Below are 16,150 nucleotides of genomic sequence, written 5' to 3' on the forward strand. Positions count from 1 at the left end.
GGAGGCGGCCGCCATCTTGGGGGCCCTCCGCTGCCAGGCAACGGCGGTCACGTGCCGCATTTGCGCGCGCCGAAATAAAAACCGCGCGGCTCGCCGTTGCTTTGGGAGCGGCGTCTGCGGTTCAGCGGTAGCGCCTGCGGCTGGCACGCGGGAGGTCCCAGGTTCGATCCCCAGTTAGTAGGTGTTGTGAAAGGCCTGAGAGCCATAGAGAGGGGCCATGGCGCAGTGGTAGAGCAGCTGCTTTGGCATGTGGGAGGTCCCAGGTTCGATGCCCAGTGGCATCTCCAGTTAGTAGGTGATGTGAAAGGCCTGAGAGCCATAGAGAGGGGCCATGGCGCAGTGGTAGAGCAGCTGCTTTGGCATGCGGGAGGTCCCAGGTTCGATCCCCAGTTAGTAGGTAGCCTGAGAGCCAGAGAGAGGGGCCATGGCTCAGTGGTAGAGCAGCTGCTTGGCACGCGGGAGGTCCCAGGTTCGATGCCCAGTGGCATCTCCAGTTAGTAGGTGATGTGAAAGGCCTGAGAGCCACAGAGAGGGGCTGTGGCTCAGTGGTGGAGCATCTCCTTGGCATGCGGAAGGTCCCGGGTTCATCTCCAGTTACAGGGACCAGGCAAGCAGGTGATGTGAGTCCCACCTGAGGCTCTGGAGAACCACTGCTGGTCTGAGTGGACAATACTGACTTTGATGGACCAAGCTGTCAAGATGTCCAGTATTAGCTCCTCTGTTTCTCGAACCCATTTTACTTGCAGAGGCCTGGTTTTCTCCCCACTCATAGAATCGGGGAGTTGGAAGGGGGCCACCAGGGGTCATCTAGTCCAACCCCCTGCACAATGCAGGAAATTCCAAACCACAACCCCAGTGACCCCCAACTCCATGCCCAGACGATGGCAAAAAGAAAACAAAACAACCCTCCAGAATCTCTGGCCTGGAGGGAAATTCCTTCCTGACCCCAGAGCGGCGATCAGCACTACCCTGGGCATGTAAGAAAGGGCCACGAGAGCCAAGCATTGACGCAAACCTTTCTGCTTAAGATCATAGAGTCAGCATTGCTGACAGATGGCCATCTAGCCTCTGCTCAAAAACCTCCAGGGAAGGAGAGCCCACCACTTCCCGAGGAAGCCTGTTCCACTGAGGAACCGCTCTCACTGTTAGAAAGTTCTTCCTAATGTCTAGACGGAAACTCTTTTGATTTAATTCATTCTGACCCATTCATCCACTTTCTGAGGCGAGGGAAGTGTGCTTTTTCACTTGAATTTCATATAAAATACTGGAATGTTACAGCTCCCTCCAAAAGACCGCACCAATTCAACCCCCCCCTCCCCATCCCATTGACTTCGTTGCAGACAAGCCTTTGCACGGGATTTAAGTAATGCTTCTTTTGAAACCTTCTGAACGCATGCTTCAGGAGACGGAGTAAAAGGGGCCTGCTAAGGTGTCACACGGCCAGTGGTTAAGAGCAGTGGTTTTGAGCGGTGGGCTGTAACCTGGATAACCGGGTTCAATTCCCCACTCCTCCACATGAGCGGTGGATGCTAATCTGGGGAACTGGATTTGTTTTCCTACTCTCCATATGAAGCCAGCTGGGTGACGTTGGGCTAGTCACAGCTCTCTTAGAGCTCTCTCAGCCCCACCTACCTCACAGGGTGTCTGTTGTGGGGAGAGGAAGGGGATTGTAAGCCGGTTTGATTCTCCCTTGAGAGGTTGAGAAAGTCAGCATAAAAAAAACCAATTCTTCTTCAGAAAACCTTCACTGTCACTACCAGCCAGGTCGCAAGAAGGGCAGAGACATTTTGCCGCTGGCTTATTGCATTCAAAAAGAATACATCAGTACACGTTTCTAAAAAGCTGGTCTGCAAACCTGAAATTTGATTCTTTATTTTGGTTTTTACTCCTGTGGGCAGAAAGAGAAACGGGGCAGAGAGAGACCCCCACGAAGCAGGAAGCTCTCGGGGCCATTTCAGCTACCTGCCACTTCCAAAAGAACTCACCTGGCAGTCCCCACTAAAAAAAAATTATTAACGTAATTTATAGTCCACCTTTCTCTCTGAGACTCAAGGCAAATGAAACAGGGTAAAGTTAAAGTCGATTTGTAAGACCTGAGCAAGGCTTTCAGAGATAGGGCATTTTGGAGGACATTGATTCATAGGGTCGCCATGAAACGGGGGCGACTTGACGGCACTTCTCACACACACAGAGTTAATGTAATCAGCAGGACGAAACATCCAATAAGCAATGTAATAGGAATAGGATTTTTAACCTCATCGCCATGCAATTTGACAAAGCCACTGAATCACGCGATGTACCCACACACATGACCATAAGTGAAAATGTACTCGTTTCTTATGGCTAATGCAGCAGGTAGTTTAGAGAGACAAAATGTTCACAGACAACAAGACCATTCTTTTCCTGCACAAAACAGCTATGGGAAAAACACTACAGAAGTAATATGAGGTGAGACAGGAAAAAATACATTCCAATCTGACACGGTGTGAAGATACAACTGTGTGATCGTACGAGACTCTTTTTGGCTTTGGCAAGTGACAAAATGACCTAGACTATAATTTTGGACAGTATTTTAAGAAAGCAGCTTAAAAGAATGACTCAGTTCGACAGCACCGTTTTAAATTTAATGTTCCACTGTTTCGAGATGCGAAAATACTTTTGAATGTTGGTTGGAATTACTCTGTTGGAGTCAATTAAAAAGTCCAATACACTCAGAGCTCAAAACACACTGTTACAGTTAATGGAGAAAATTGGACGCTAGCAGAGTCTTACACAATCATTTCCTGAATTCCGGTCACGGAGCTTATTGCCATCATTGGGTACACCTTCTGACTTACAAGGTGAACCTTGGCAGAGACAAAATGCAGCCTGGGTACGACCCAGTCAAAATTAACCACTTTTACATCTTATTGACTTCAACTGATCCAATGTTGTTCCCACTTCCACCAATGGAACCTCAAAATGGCCTAGATCATACTTAAGTACAAAACATTCAGTGCTCCTCAACAACGGCATCATGGAAGAAGTTACACAAAGACATGGCGGTTTTTAAACGTCTGTAGTCAGTTCAAGTAAACCGGGAAGAGTCTGAATCTAGAGAATTCTCTTTTTGGTGCTCGTACCTCACCCACAAAGGATCACCCGTCGGCTTCAGCAACCCCCTGCACATTCCAGAGATACAATCTCTCGCACACCGATCTATGAGCAATAATGTTTTGGACAGCTGTGACGGCAGACTTTATGGACCGTAACAGTTCACGGGTTTTTTTATTAACATTTGTGACTGTGGCCACAAACTTCCTTGTTGTCGTGGGAAAAAAAATTGTTCAGATGCTGCTACCAAAGAAGAAAACCCGATCCCGTTGCAAAACTTAAAAAAAAAAAAAAATTGAAAAAGCATCTTAGAGACCATCTGCATTCTTGGCAATTAAAAAAAATACAAGATTCATAAAGCGCAGCAGTTAAAGATGGGTAACCGCAGCCTTTCCCCTTATTTCATGCCACAGCAACAATCCCTGGTATTTTGAAATATTAAAAAATCTATTTGTACAGGGCATATGAACCTAGTCCATTTTTCTTGTGCTGAGCCGCCAGGCGCCCGTCAAATATCGGAGACGTATGAAGATAAGGTCCCGGCCCATCTGCAGCCAGCTCCAGAAGGGAACCAGTTTGGAACCTAGGAGCATGGAAAAGAGGAGAGAAACAGCCCGTCATCCGCTGTGGTTATTATGCCATTCACTGCCACTGCCTGTCTTTTTATTAAATGTTTGAAGTACCGTTCCTATGTTTCCAGAACAACTTTCTGATACAACCATATTCCTGATAGCGAATGATAAAAAAGAGCCCCGTGGCGCAGAGTGGTAAGCTGCAGTACCGCAGTCCAAGCTCTGCTCACGACCTGAGTTTGATCCCGACAGAAGTTGGTCTCAGGTCGCCGGCTCAAGGTCAACTCAGCCTTCCATCCTTCCAAGGTCGGTAAAATGAGGACCCAGCTTGCTGGGAGTAAAGGGAAGGTGACTGGGGAAGGCACTGGCAAACCACCCCGTAAAACAAAGTCTGCCTAGTAAATGTCGAGATGTGACGTCACCCCATGGGTCAGGAATTACCCGGTGCCTGCACAGGGGACCTTTACCTTTTTAAAATAATAAGCATGCCCTTCCCAACACAAAATTAAAACTATATATTTGCTAATCTGCACACTACGTCGCCTGAAGGATGAACCCCCTAGCCTGTAGGATGAACATGTTCTAGGTGTGCGGATGTACCTTTTCTTTTTTTTGTCTGATACAAAAACTATTTGCCAAGACTGACGAGCAGTAATATTGTTAAGACAGCTTTGGAATAATGTTCATTCTGCCGCCGCAAAGCTTCTGTCAAGCTCAAAAAGGGCAGGAAGAATGAGTTTGCTGCTGAAGAGAGAACGAGAAATTTGGAAACACTGCCTGGGCTGCTGACTGAAAGGGGTGCAGTCACACAGGTGAGCAAAACCAAGCAACAGAGTGTTTCAAATGAAGATTTTACCGAGATATAGGACATCAGAATAGGTGACGAGAGAGGAGAAGAGTTGGTTTTTATACCCCCCTTTTTCTACCTTTAAGGAGTCTCAAAGCGGCTTACAATCACCTTCCCTTCCTCTCCCCACAACAGACACCTTGTGAGGTCGGTGGGGCTGAGAGAGTTCAGAGAGAACTGACTAGCCCAAGATCACCCAGTGGGCTTCATGAGTCAGAGTGGGGAAGCCAACCCGGTTCTCCAGATTAGAGTCCACCGCTCTTAATCACTACGCCATGCTGGCTCTCATAAGCAAAAGAAACCTCGGAAGGAGAAAAGATGGTTCATCCTTTCATAACAGCCTGAGATTAATTTTACAGAGAAAATCCTGAAATGATCATAGGGTTGGAGAAAAACATTCAGCCCACTTGAGGGGCCTGAGGAAATCAGATTTCTGGAATGAATCCGGCAAAGTAGTCCGAAGAACCACTGACCTTCAATTTCTGTCCAGTTGACAGCGACCTCTGCTATCGGTATTTTAAAGCGTTGCGCTATATAAAGAAGTTCCACGTCAAACGCCCTGAGGGAGAAGAGCAGGACGGAAAGGCATTAGGGTTGTGAGGAACTGATGGGAAAACCACCACAACACGCTTGCTGGCTTCTCAACTTCCCTTCAGCATGGCAAATTGTTGGAATAGACCCAACAAAGGAATATCACTAGCAAATGCCACATTTCTCTCTGGCGGGGGAAGAAATGAAAATAACTTAAATATGGCTCTTACTCCTCCTCTCTATCCTCCATATGATTTCTACACTGTTGAATGTTAAAATAGTTGAGTTTCTCCCCTATAAACATTTAGCAATGTTGGTGGTGCTTCATTATCAATGAACTTCCTGTTTTAACTGGAGGGAGATAACCATTAATAATTAATTTTATCTCCCTCCAGTTAAAGTGAAAAATCATACTGAAATAGCTTCGATGGAATTGGAATCATATATAGGACATCTATCTATCTATCGCCCCGTGACGCAGAGTGGTAAGTTGCAGTACTGCAGTCCAAGCTCTGCTCATGACCTGAGGTTGACCCCAACAGAAGTCGGTTTCAGGGAGCCAGCTCAAGGTTGACTCAGCCTTCCATCCTTCCGAGGTCGGTAAAATGAGTACCCAGCTTGCTGGGAGTAAAGGGAAGATGACCGGGGAAGGCACTGACAAACCACCCCGTAAACAAAGTCTGCCTAAGACGAGTCAGCGTGGTGTAGTGGTTTAGAGCGGTGGTTTGGAGCGGTGGACTCTGATCTGGAGAACCGGGTTTGATTCCTCACTCCTCCACATGAGCGGCGGTAAACTGGATTTGTTACCCCACTCCTACATATAAAACCAGCTGGGTGACCTTGGGCTAGTCACACTGTCAGCCCCACCTACCTCACAGGGTGTCTGTGGTGGGGAGGGAAAGGGAAGGTGATTGTAAGCTGGTTTGATTCTTCCTTAACTGGTAGAGAAAGTCGGCATATAAAAACCAACTCTTCTAGTAAACGATGGGATGTGACGCCACCCCATGGGTCAGGAATGACCCGGTGCTTGCACAGGGGAGTACCTTTACACACACACAGGACATCTAATAATATATAGGACATCTTATAAAGACTGATACCTCTGCATATGTCATCATAGGAGGGGATTTTAATGCCAGGCTTGGTAAGGATGATAATAGCTTATACGCCACATATAAGGCATGTCCGCCAGAAGACAGAAATTTACTTCTCTCATATACAAGATTATCAAAAGATTTTAAATCCAATTGTGCTGGTCAGTCGTACCAACTTCTGTATTCTAAATGGCTCTTATCCTAATGATCGTCCGGCAGAATATACTTACTGGTCTATCCTACATATGCATTTGTTTATACGAGTCCTGTTTCACCCTTGGAGCCCCGTGGCGCAGAGTGGTAAGCTGCAGGACTGAAGTCCAAGCTCTGCTCACGACCCAAGTTCGATCCCGACGGAAGTTGGTTTCAGGCAGCCGGCTCAAGGTTGACTCAGCCTTCTATCCTTCCGAGGCTGGTAAAACGAGTACCCAGCTTGCTGGGGGTAAAGTGTGGATGACTGGGGAAGGCAATGGCAAGCCACCCCGTGAAACAAAGTCTGCCTAGTAAACATCAGGAGGTGACGTCACCCCATGGGTCAAGAATGACCCGGTGCTTGCACAGGGGACCTTTACCTTTATTTCACCCTTGCCTCTCTCTTCCTTCCCTGCGTCACCCTTCTTTGAACTGCAACCTCTGTGCGGGAGCAATGGGTCCAGTTTGATTTGGGACTCTACAATGCATCATTTTATTTATCATTATTTTATTTATGTTATTTAGAGTCCGCCTTTCCCACTTGGACCATGTATGTTGACAGCATGGAATAAGCTCCAATGCAGCACATGTGATGAGGAGGAGGAAGAATTGGTTTTTCTATGCTGACTTTCTCTACCACTTAAGAATAAAATCAGCTTACAATCATCTTCCCTTCCCACAACAGACCCCCTGTGAGATAGATGAGGCTGAGAGAACTGTGACTAGCCCAAGGTCACCCAGCTAGCTTCGTGTCGAGGAGTGGGGGAACCAACCCGGTTCACCAGATTAGCCTCCGCCGCTCATGTGGAGTGGGGAATCGAACCCGTTTCTCCAGATCAGAGTCCAACGCTACAAACCACCGCTCTTAACCACTACACCACGCCAGCACCACTACAGCAGCGGTGGCCCAAACCCCCGCCGTGCGCATGGCACCGCCCAGAAGCAGCTCCGGAACGGTTTCCAGTGGATCCAATGAACAGACCACCTACCAGCGCTCTATATGAAGAGTCGAAAATGTTCGGGAAGCGGCTTCTCGGGTGAATAGCTTAAACCCGCACTGGGTGTCCCTTATTTCCTTAACGCAAAGGAACCACACGAGGAAGTGGAATCCGTACATGAGAAGTGTTCGGAAGTAGGCGCGCTGCAGACGAGAGGCAAAACGTTAGCGGTTGGTACTAATGGAACTGACTCCCCCTGTTCAGGTTCAAATTTACTGCGTATGGCCAAAGGCAGTTACAAAAATTAATCTAAAAGAAGAAAAGTTGGTTTTTATATGCCAACTTTCTCTACCGCTTAAGGGAGAATCAAACTAGCTTACAATCACCTTCCCTTCCTCTTCCCACAACAGACTCCCTGTGAGGTAGGTGAGGCTGAGAGAGTGTGACTTGCCCAAGGTCACCCAGCTGGCTTCATGTGGAGGAGTGGGGAAACAAATCCAGTCCACCAGATTAGCCTCTGCCACTCACGTGGAGGAGCGGGAAATCAAACCGGTTGCCCTGATCAGAGTCCAACGCTCCAAACCACCGCTCTAAACCACTACACCACGCTGGCTCGTCTTAGGCAGACTTTGTTTACGGGGTGGTTTGCCAGTGCCTTCCCCAGTCATCTTCCCTTTACCCCCAGCAAGCTGGGTACTCCTTCAACAACTTTTCTGGAAGGTCACACCGTACTGGATCACTGCCCTCACGTGACGTGATACGGTAGTTATATTTGTATTTTTGCAATTAAGTGCTTTTAAACAAACGAGAACTGAAAACTTGAGGTAACTGCTACAGGTAGTGACATAATGCACATGTGCAGCTCTGATTTTGGACAAGTTTTACCCCAAATTAAAAAGGGGGGTATGTGCATCACGACCACACCAGTAAAGAAAGACGGGTGCGTTACAAGGGAAGCGCCAAACTGTAGACAAGCATGGAAAGAAATGCAGGCCGGGCCCGGGACTGCCATCTTGACAGCTGTTTGCAGGAGCGGTCCCGGCTCCCTTCCTGGCTTGCCTGCCATCCTCTGCTCTGCCCCCAGTCTGGGATTCTGGGAGCACTCAGTCTTTGCCCCTAAGCCACTGCTGCGGTGACACCAAATGGACGCGTCCTCCAGTGCAAGGGGAGGGAGTCTGCTCAATCAGGCAAGATGCGGAAACCTGCCCTTACTAAGGCTGGAAACATCAGATCATAGGATCAGAGTTGGAAGGGACCACCAGGGTCATCTAGTCCAACCCCCTGCAGGAAATTCCCAACTACTCCTCCCCCACACACCCAGTGACCCCTACTCCATGTCCAGAAGATGGCCAAGGTGCCCTTTCTCTCATGAACTGCCTAAGGTCATAGAATCAGCACGGCTGACAGATGGCCATCTAGCCTCTGCTTCAAAACCTCCAGGGAAGGAGAGCTCACCACCTCTCGAGGAAGCCTGTTCCACCGAGGAACCGCTCTGACTGGAAACTCTTTTGATTTAATTTCAACCCGTTGGTTCTGGCTGGACCTTTTGCGACCACACCTGTTCAGGAGCCGCTTACAAGCTGAATGGATCGTATGTGGGGCTTCCCTGATATTTGCAATTGAACACAGACCACGCAAGTGACAGGGAGGAGGCGGCATTGGAATTCTCAAAGGCGGTGGCGGCAGTGGCACGTTCTTCGCTACTTCTAGTTCCGAAGAACTGCCCGTTCGATAGCAAACGGGCAGAGAAGCGGCAGGGAGAAGCTTACCTGCGCGATCGAGTCTTTCTCCAGGTGGGCTCGAGAGCCGCAGGCGATGGCCCTCTGCTCCTAATAAAGGGGACACGGAGAATGACAGCTGTTGAGCCAAAGAGCACCCCAAACTAGGACTGAGAGTGGGCGCCCCCCTCCCTGCATTAGTTCCCTTCAGCTGTTTCACACTCTCTGTGTCCCTGTCGTTTGCACGGCTCTCAAGGTTTGGATCTGTAAGGTGAGACTTCCCCATGGGGGGAGATTTTCCAAAACAAAGAAATGTGCATCAGGATCACCGCTGGGTTCTTTACTTAAGTCACGCTTGGGTTCAAGCTGCTGCTGCGCTTCAGAGACGGCCGACCTGAGAGCTTCTTTGAATATATGCAGGGCGTGCTGCTGACATTGGCATCATGGAGGACATGGCTTCAAATGCACATGGGGGGGGTCGGGGGACTTTGCTAACCATCAGCAGAGGCACCTGGTTGGCCGCTGTGTGAACAGACTGCTGGACTTGATGGGCCTTGGTCTGATCCAGCATGGCTTTTCTTATGTTCTTAACACGCTAACCCACCCGAAAGGAGAAGGGGCGAGCATGATCACAGACTTACAGGCCAGGGCTGGAGGTTCTCAAGACCCTTTTCGAGCTTCTCGACGTCTTCAAATTTCGTGGCTCCGTCAGCATCCGCCATGAGTATTTTTTTCCCTCGCGAACTGAAGACACCCTGGAAGGGAGACAGACCCTTAAGGTCCTGCGCTGTTTGGCTCAGTGGTAGAGCAGCTGCTTAGCGCGCAGAAGGTCCCAGGTTCAATCCCCGGCACCTCCAGTTAAAGGGTCCAAACAAGTAGATGATGGGAAAGACCTCCACCCGAGACCCTGGAGAGCTGCTGCCGGTCTGAGTAGACAAGACCGACTTTGATGGACCGAGGGTCTGATTCAGTAGAAGGCAGCTTCATGTGTGTTCGTGCATCTGGCCATGAACATGGGGGCCCCCTTTCCAATGTTGATCATGAGGCCAAAATGCATCCTGCACATTTTTAGTTATGACGGTGATTTCAAAATTAAATCAAGCGCTCACAGATTTAAACAATAAGAACCTGGCTTATTTTTTTCTAAACCCCCCCCCCCAAAGGAAAGACTCATGCGGGTTACAGAAGGGGAAAACTTACCATCCTAACTGCTCCTCCCTTTCCGCGATTCTTCACCAGCTGGAGGACTCGCACTTTATCACGACCGTATTTTTGGCTATACTTTAGGGCGACCTGTGGGGCACATGCCAGGGAAAACAAAAGCGTCGGCTTAAAGGGGAATCAGACCCCCCCCCTTTGCATGATGTGAAATCAGCAGCAAATAGGATTGGATCTTCTACCTCCTTACTCAACAAGCAACTAAACTGTAAAATCCACTGCCGGGGAGGTAGTGATGGCCACGAGTTAAATGGTGCAACTCCCTGTCCCAGGATGTGGTGACAGTTGCCACCTCGGAAGGCTTTAGGAGGGGAGCGGACATGTTCATGGAGGAGAGGGGTATTCAAGGCTACTGGTTAAAATGAATACTGGTCATGATGCACACCTATTCTCTCCAGGATCAGAGGAGCAGGCCTATTGTATTAGGTGCTGTGGAAGACAGGCAGGATAATGCTGCTGCAGTCTTCTTGTTTGTGGGCTTCCTAGAGGCACCGGGTCGGCCGCCGTGTGAACAGACTGCTGGACTTGATCGGCCTTTTTGGTCTGATCCAGCAGGGCCTTTCTTATGTTCTTACCAGCATAGATGGCTTTAAATGGGGGTTAGACAGATCCATGGAGGAGAGGTCCATCGTTGGCTACTGGCCACGGTGACCGAAGGGAGCCTCCGTAGACAGCCGTACGGACCTGACCTAACAACCAGAGGCCTCGGAAAGTACACCGTGGGTTTGCCAATGGTGTATGGGCCCGATGCTGAATCCTACGCTCGATCGTGGGATCGAGGACCATGGCACCGTGGGTTCACCAGAAATGTTATCTGACAGCCCAGTTACATGGGGGTTGTGAGATCCACTAAAAGAGAAATAAAGAAGATACCAGCTGCCTGGCAGTGTGGGAATGCTATGGTTATGAGGAGACATGCAATTACCGTATTTTCCCCTGTATAAGACGCCCCCAATTTTTTGAACCCAAAATTAAGAAATCAGGGGTCGTCTTATACATAGGGGCGTGTATGGAAAAATGCGGGCGGGGAAGAGAGCGGGGACCATCGGAAGGCCGGATGCTGGCCGGCCAGGGTGACCGGGCTCTTCCCCGCTGCTGTCTTCCCCACCCGTCAGCTGATGGGCGGGGCCAGCGGTGACCGTGCATTCCGTTTATAAGACGACCCCCAATTTTTTACTTATACACGGAAAGATCTTATCTTATACACGGAAAAATACGGTATTTCATTTAATTTACAACTACGTAAAATTAATAATACTATGTACTGTAATAATATTCATGGGGTATGTAGATGAAAGTAGCAAACCTCTGAATCCTAGTGCCAGCAGGCAGCAACGGGGGAGGCCTCAGCCTCTGCGCCCATTTGCTTGGCCCTCCTGGGCAGCTGGTGAACCAGGATGCCGACCGGATGGATCACCCTGTTGACTTATCTTCCAGATTTTTGTCACTCTTATCTTACAGATTTGCAGAACGCAAATGAGTCTCCTACCTTTGTAGTCCGATCTCTGCTGCCGTCATCAATCACGATGACTTCGTAGGTGAAGGCGGGATCTTGCATCTATAAAACAGAAACGTCACTGGCATACCCGGCTTGCCTGCAAGCTTCCTGGGGCCCAGAACACCAGCAATAAGCTTATGTCCATGTCACTGGATACTGTGACTGAATGTGAATCTTTCATACCTGCCTCTTCTCTAGATACTGTAAAGCTTCATCCATCATCGAAGGTACTGCAAGGGGGGGGGGAAATTCCACAAAGCTCGCTTCAGTAAAACTGCATTGATGAACGAATGTTGCAGCTCAAAATGGAAAAACGAAGAGGAAGAAGAAGAAGAGTTGGTTTTTATATGCCGACTTTCTCTACCACTTAAGGGAGAATCAAACCGGCTTACAATCACCTTCCCTTCCCCTCCACACAACAGACACCCTGCGAGGTAGGTGGGGCTGAGAGAGCTCTAAGAGAGCTGTGACTAGCCTAAGGTGACCCAGCTGGCTTCATATGGAGGAGTGGGGAAACCAAACTGATTAGCGTCAGCTGCTCATGTGGAAGAGTGGGGAATCAAACCCGGTTCTCCAGATCAGAGTCCACTGCTCCAAACCACCGCTCTTAATCACTACACCACGCTGATGTAGAGTTGGTTCTTATACCCCACTTTTCTCTACCTTTACAGAGTCTCAAAGTGGCTTACAATTGCCTTCCCTTCACCTCCCCACAACAGACACCTTGTGAGGTAGGTGGGGCTGAGAGAGCTCTAAGAGAACTGACTAGCCCAAGGTCATCCAGCTGGCTTCATATGGAGAGGTGGGGAAACCAAACTGGTTCACCAGAAAGTATCCGCCGCTCATGTGGAAGAGTAGAGAATCAAACCCAGTTGTCCAGATCAGAGTCCACCGCTCTTAACCACTACTACACCATGTAGTGAGACGCATAAAGGCAAAGCAAACAAGGACATCCTTACACCGTTCTTCCTCATTGTAAGAAGGCACGACTACAGAAAGGTCACGCGTTGAAGGGTCATGGATACTGGGCACAGGCTCCTTCTTTCCTTCAGCAGTCAGAAAGAACTTTTCGTCACTGTGTCGGTTAAGGCTTGGCGTCTTTGTGGCAGTCACGTGTGAAACGATGGCAATCTGGGAAGAGGGAAGAAGAGGATTTGCAGCTGAGAGTCAGAGTCAAGTTATACACAGGACAGCATTCTGCAAGGAGAAAACACGTTCGTTTTAAAATTGGGAACAGCCAAACAAAAGTCAACAGGAACGGCTGGAGCTGTGTGTAAAGGAGATGACTTTTGAGAACCCCACGACACAAAAACACGCACAAAGAAGAAGAGTTGGCTTTTATATGCTGACTTTCTCCACCACTAAATGAAGAATCAAACCAGCTTACAATCACCTTCCCTTCCTCTGCCCACAACAGGCACCCTGTGAGGTAGGTGGGGCTGAGAGAGTTTGGAGAGCTGTGACTAGCCCAAGGTCACCCAGCTGGCTTCATGTAAAGCAGTGGGGAAACCAACCCGGTTCTCCAGATTCGCATCCACCATTCATGTGGAGGAGTGGGAAATCAAACCTGGTTCTCCAGATCAGACTTCACCTCTCCAAACCACCGCTCTTAACCACTACACCACGCTGGTCGCTATTACTACACATTTGGTTTTTATACTGTGACACTGTCCTAATTGTCAGCCGCCTCGAACAGGACTCGGATGAGGCAGCATTGAAATGTCCTAAAGAAACAACTATTTTAAAACTCTTATAGCAGGGTCAAAGCACGTCAGCAACCTGCACTAATAACACTGAGAGTTTACAAAAATAAATTAGTGCAGATATCCCATGAGAACTTCCCTATATATGGTCCTTATAGCCTATGGCCTGTTCAACTCCACTCCCTGGGAAACAGAAAGAACGCTACTTGGCCCAAAGCACAGTCCAGTCACAAAAAGCAGAGGATGACAAGAGGTCAGTTTGGGCCAGATTCACAGTTACCCTCTCTGGACTCTACTAGCCTCTGCTCCTCAGAGGCACCACAGAAATACAGACAATCTGAATATTCCTGGGCTTGTCCTCAGCATGAAGAAGTGCTACACCATGCATGCAGCAGGAGAACATAAGAAAGGATCAGACCCAGGCACATCCAGTCCAGCAGTCCGTTCACACAGTGTTGGCCACTAAGAAACCCACAAAAAAGAAAGGTGCCTCTAAGAAACCCACAAACAAGGCGACTGCAGCAGCATTATCCTGCCTGTGCTCCACACCACCTAATATAACAGGCATGCTCCTCTGATCCTGGAGAGAATAGGCATGCATCATAAGATCACAAGGAAAGCCCTGCTGGCTCAGACCCAGGCCCATCAAGTCCAGCAGTCCGTTCACGCCGGGGCCGACCAGGTGCCTCTAGAAAGCCCACAGACAAGACAACTGCAGCAGCACCATCCAGCCTGTGTTCTAAAGCACCTAAGATAACAGGCATGCTCCTCTGATCCTGGAGAGAACAGGTATGCATCATAAGAACAGAAGGAAAGCCCTGCTGGATCAGACCCAGGCCCATCAAGTCCAGCAGTTTGTTCACACAGTGGCCAACCAGGTGCCTCTAGAAAGCCCACAGACAAGATGACTGCAGCAGCAATCTCCTGCCTATGTCCCACAGCACCTAATATAACAGGCCTACTTCTCTGAGACTGGGGAGAATAGGTATGCATCATGACTAGTATCCATTTTGACTAGTAGCCATGGATAAGTCTCCGCCATAAGAACATAAGAAAGGCCCTGCTGGATCAGACCAAGGTCCATCAAGTCCAGCAGTCTGTTCACACAGCGGCCAAGCAGGTAGGAAGCCCACAAGCAAGATGACTGCAGCAGCATTGTCCTGCCTGTATTTCACGGCACCTGAGGAGGCCTCAACTGCAAAGAGTGGGATTGCTGAGAGGCGGCTGCCGGGAGGCAGGGCTAATTAGGGAGGCCCGCAACCCACACAGCTGGGTGAGCCCAATAGCCAAGCCCAGCTCAGGGAGATCAGGACACACGGCCAAGCCCTCTCTGCAACGGCAGGACCACAGTTTCTTTTGCAGCACTTTCCCTCTTGCTGACTCCACATGAACACACGAAGCTGCCTTATACTGAATCAGACCCTGGGTCCATCAAAGTCAGTATTGTCTACTCTGACCGGCAGCAGCTCTCCAGGGTCTCAGGCGGAGGTCTATCACATCACCTACTTGGCTGGTCCCTTTTAACTGGAGATGCCGGGGATCAAACCTGGGATCTTCTGCATGCCAAGCAGATGCTCTTCCACTGAGCCACAGCCCCTCCCTATGGCTCCCCAGGGTCTCAGGCAGAGGTCTTTCACATCACCTCCTTGCCTGGTCCCTTTAACTGGAGATGCCCGGGATTGAACCTGGGACCTTCTGCATGTGGTCCCACTGAGTCGCAGCCTCCTCCAAGGCCAGGTTTGTTTATTTAGACGCTCCTGCTTCAGTCTTGTCCCCCATGGGGGACCCAAAACAGCCGACACCTTTCTGCATCCCTCCACCGGATCCTAACAACAGCCCTGCGAGGTAGGCCAGGTCACCCTGGCAGAGGAGAGATCCGAACGGGGCATTCCAGCTTCCTGGCCTGACATCCAGGCCGCTGCACCGGGCCGCCCAGGCCCCCTCCCCGCCTTACCAGGGCCAGCCCGGCAAGGGCCACGGCCGCCAGCCCCGGCACCAGCCACGCCGCCTCCATCGCCCACACCCAGCCGAGACACGGAGGCGGAAGCGGGGAGGCAGCGAGACGGAAGGGCCAGAGCGGCCGGCAGCGCCCGCTTCCTGCGTCTCGACGAAGGCCGCCATTGGCTCGACGGTCACAGCGCGCGCGCGCCAACCGGCCGTTGCTTTCCCCTGGAGGCGGGGCTCGCTGCGGGGGCGGGATCAGCGGCGGGGCAGCCGTTTATAGGGCAACCCGGGGCTGGGTTGGACGGTGATTGGGCAGGTGGATGCCGTGGCCGTTTCCTCCTCCCCCCAACCATAGAGGAGTAGGTGCAGAAAGGACTTCCTGTGTGTGTGTGTGATGAGGCGGAGTTGTAAACAGCAAAAGGGGGGAAAGTTAATATCAATCAGTCAGTCGGACTTTATTGGCGTAATCATTTGCTGGCCAACATCATTTGCTGGTGTTGGCCGCTGTCTCGGGCTCCAGACATGGGGTCGAAAGGCGTGCAAATGTTTTAAATGCATACATAAGTGTTTGGAGTCTTCCCAAGTGACACAGCAATGCACGGGGAGCGACAGATCTTCGCGCTCCCCTATGGCAGTTGCCCCTTGTGCAATCCTGCGCCCGGCTCCGGACCCCCCCCCCTTGGCCGACTTCACAACAGCCCTGAGAGGTAGTCCCCGAGTCAAACCCTGCGTGGAGTCGTGGGAGCCGCGACCATGGAGGGGGAGCCTTCCTACCCTCTGTGTTGGCTGCAACGTTTGTACT

At 50.1% G+C, this 16,150-nt stretch overlaps 1 protein-coding gene across 1 annotated transcript; it reads right to left on the reverse strand.

Annotated features, from left to right (window-relative positions):
• Nucleotides 1-3,522: 3,522 nt before the first annotated feature.
• On the reverse strand, nt 3,523-15,418 carry ALG5 (ALG5 dolichyl-phosphate beta-glucosyltransferase). The gene is made up of 10 exons (XM_056848336.1): nt 15,359-15,418; nt 12,661-12,832; nt 11,885-11,931; nt 11,693-11,761; nt 10,186-10,278; nt 9,627-9,740; nt 9,037-9,096; nt 7,319-7,470; nt 4,986-5,071; nt 3,523-3,676 (listed from the first exon to the last, which is right to left on the reverse strand). Exons 1-10 carry the CDS (start codon nt 15,416-15,418, stop codon nt 3,564-3,566), a joined length of 966 nt encoding a protein of 321 aa, XP_056704314.1. The 3' UTR covers nt 3,523-3,563.
• Nucleotides 15,419-16,150: the final 732 nt, after the last annotated feature.

The sequence above is a fragment of the Euleptes europaea genome, chromosome 4 (assembly GCF_029931775.1).
Source record: "Euleptes europaea isolate rEulEur1 chromosome 4, rEulEur1.hap1, whole genome shotgun sequence".
Taxonomy (NCBI): Eukaryota; Metazoa; Chordata; class Lepidosauria; order Squamata; family Sphaerodactylidae; genus Euleptes; species Euleptes europaea.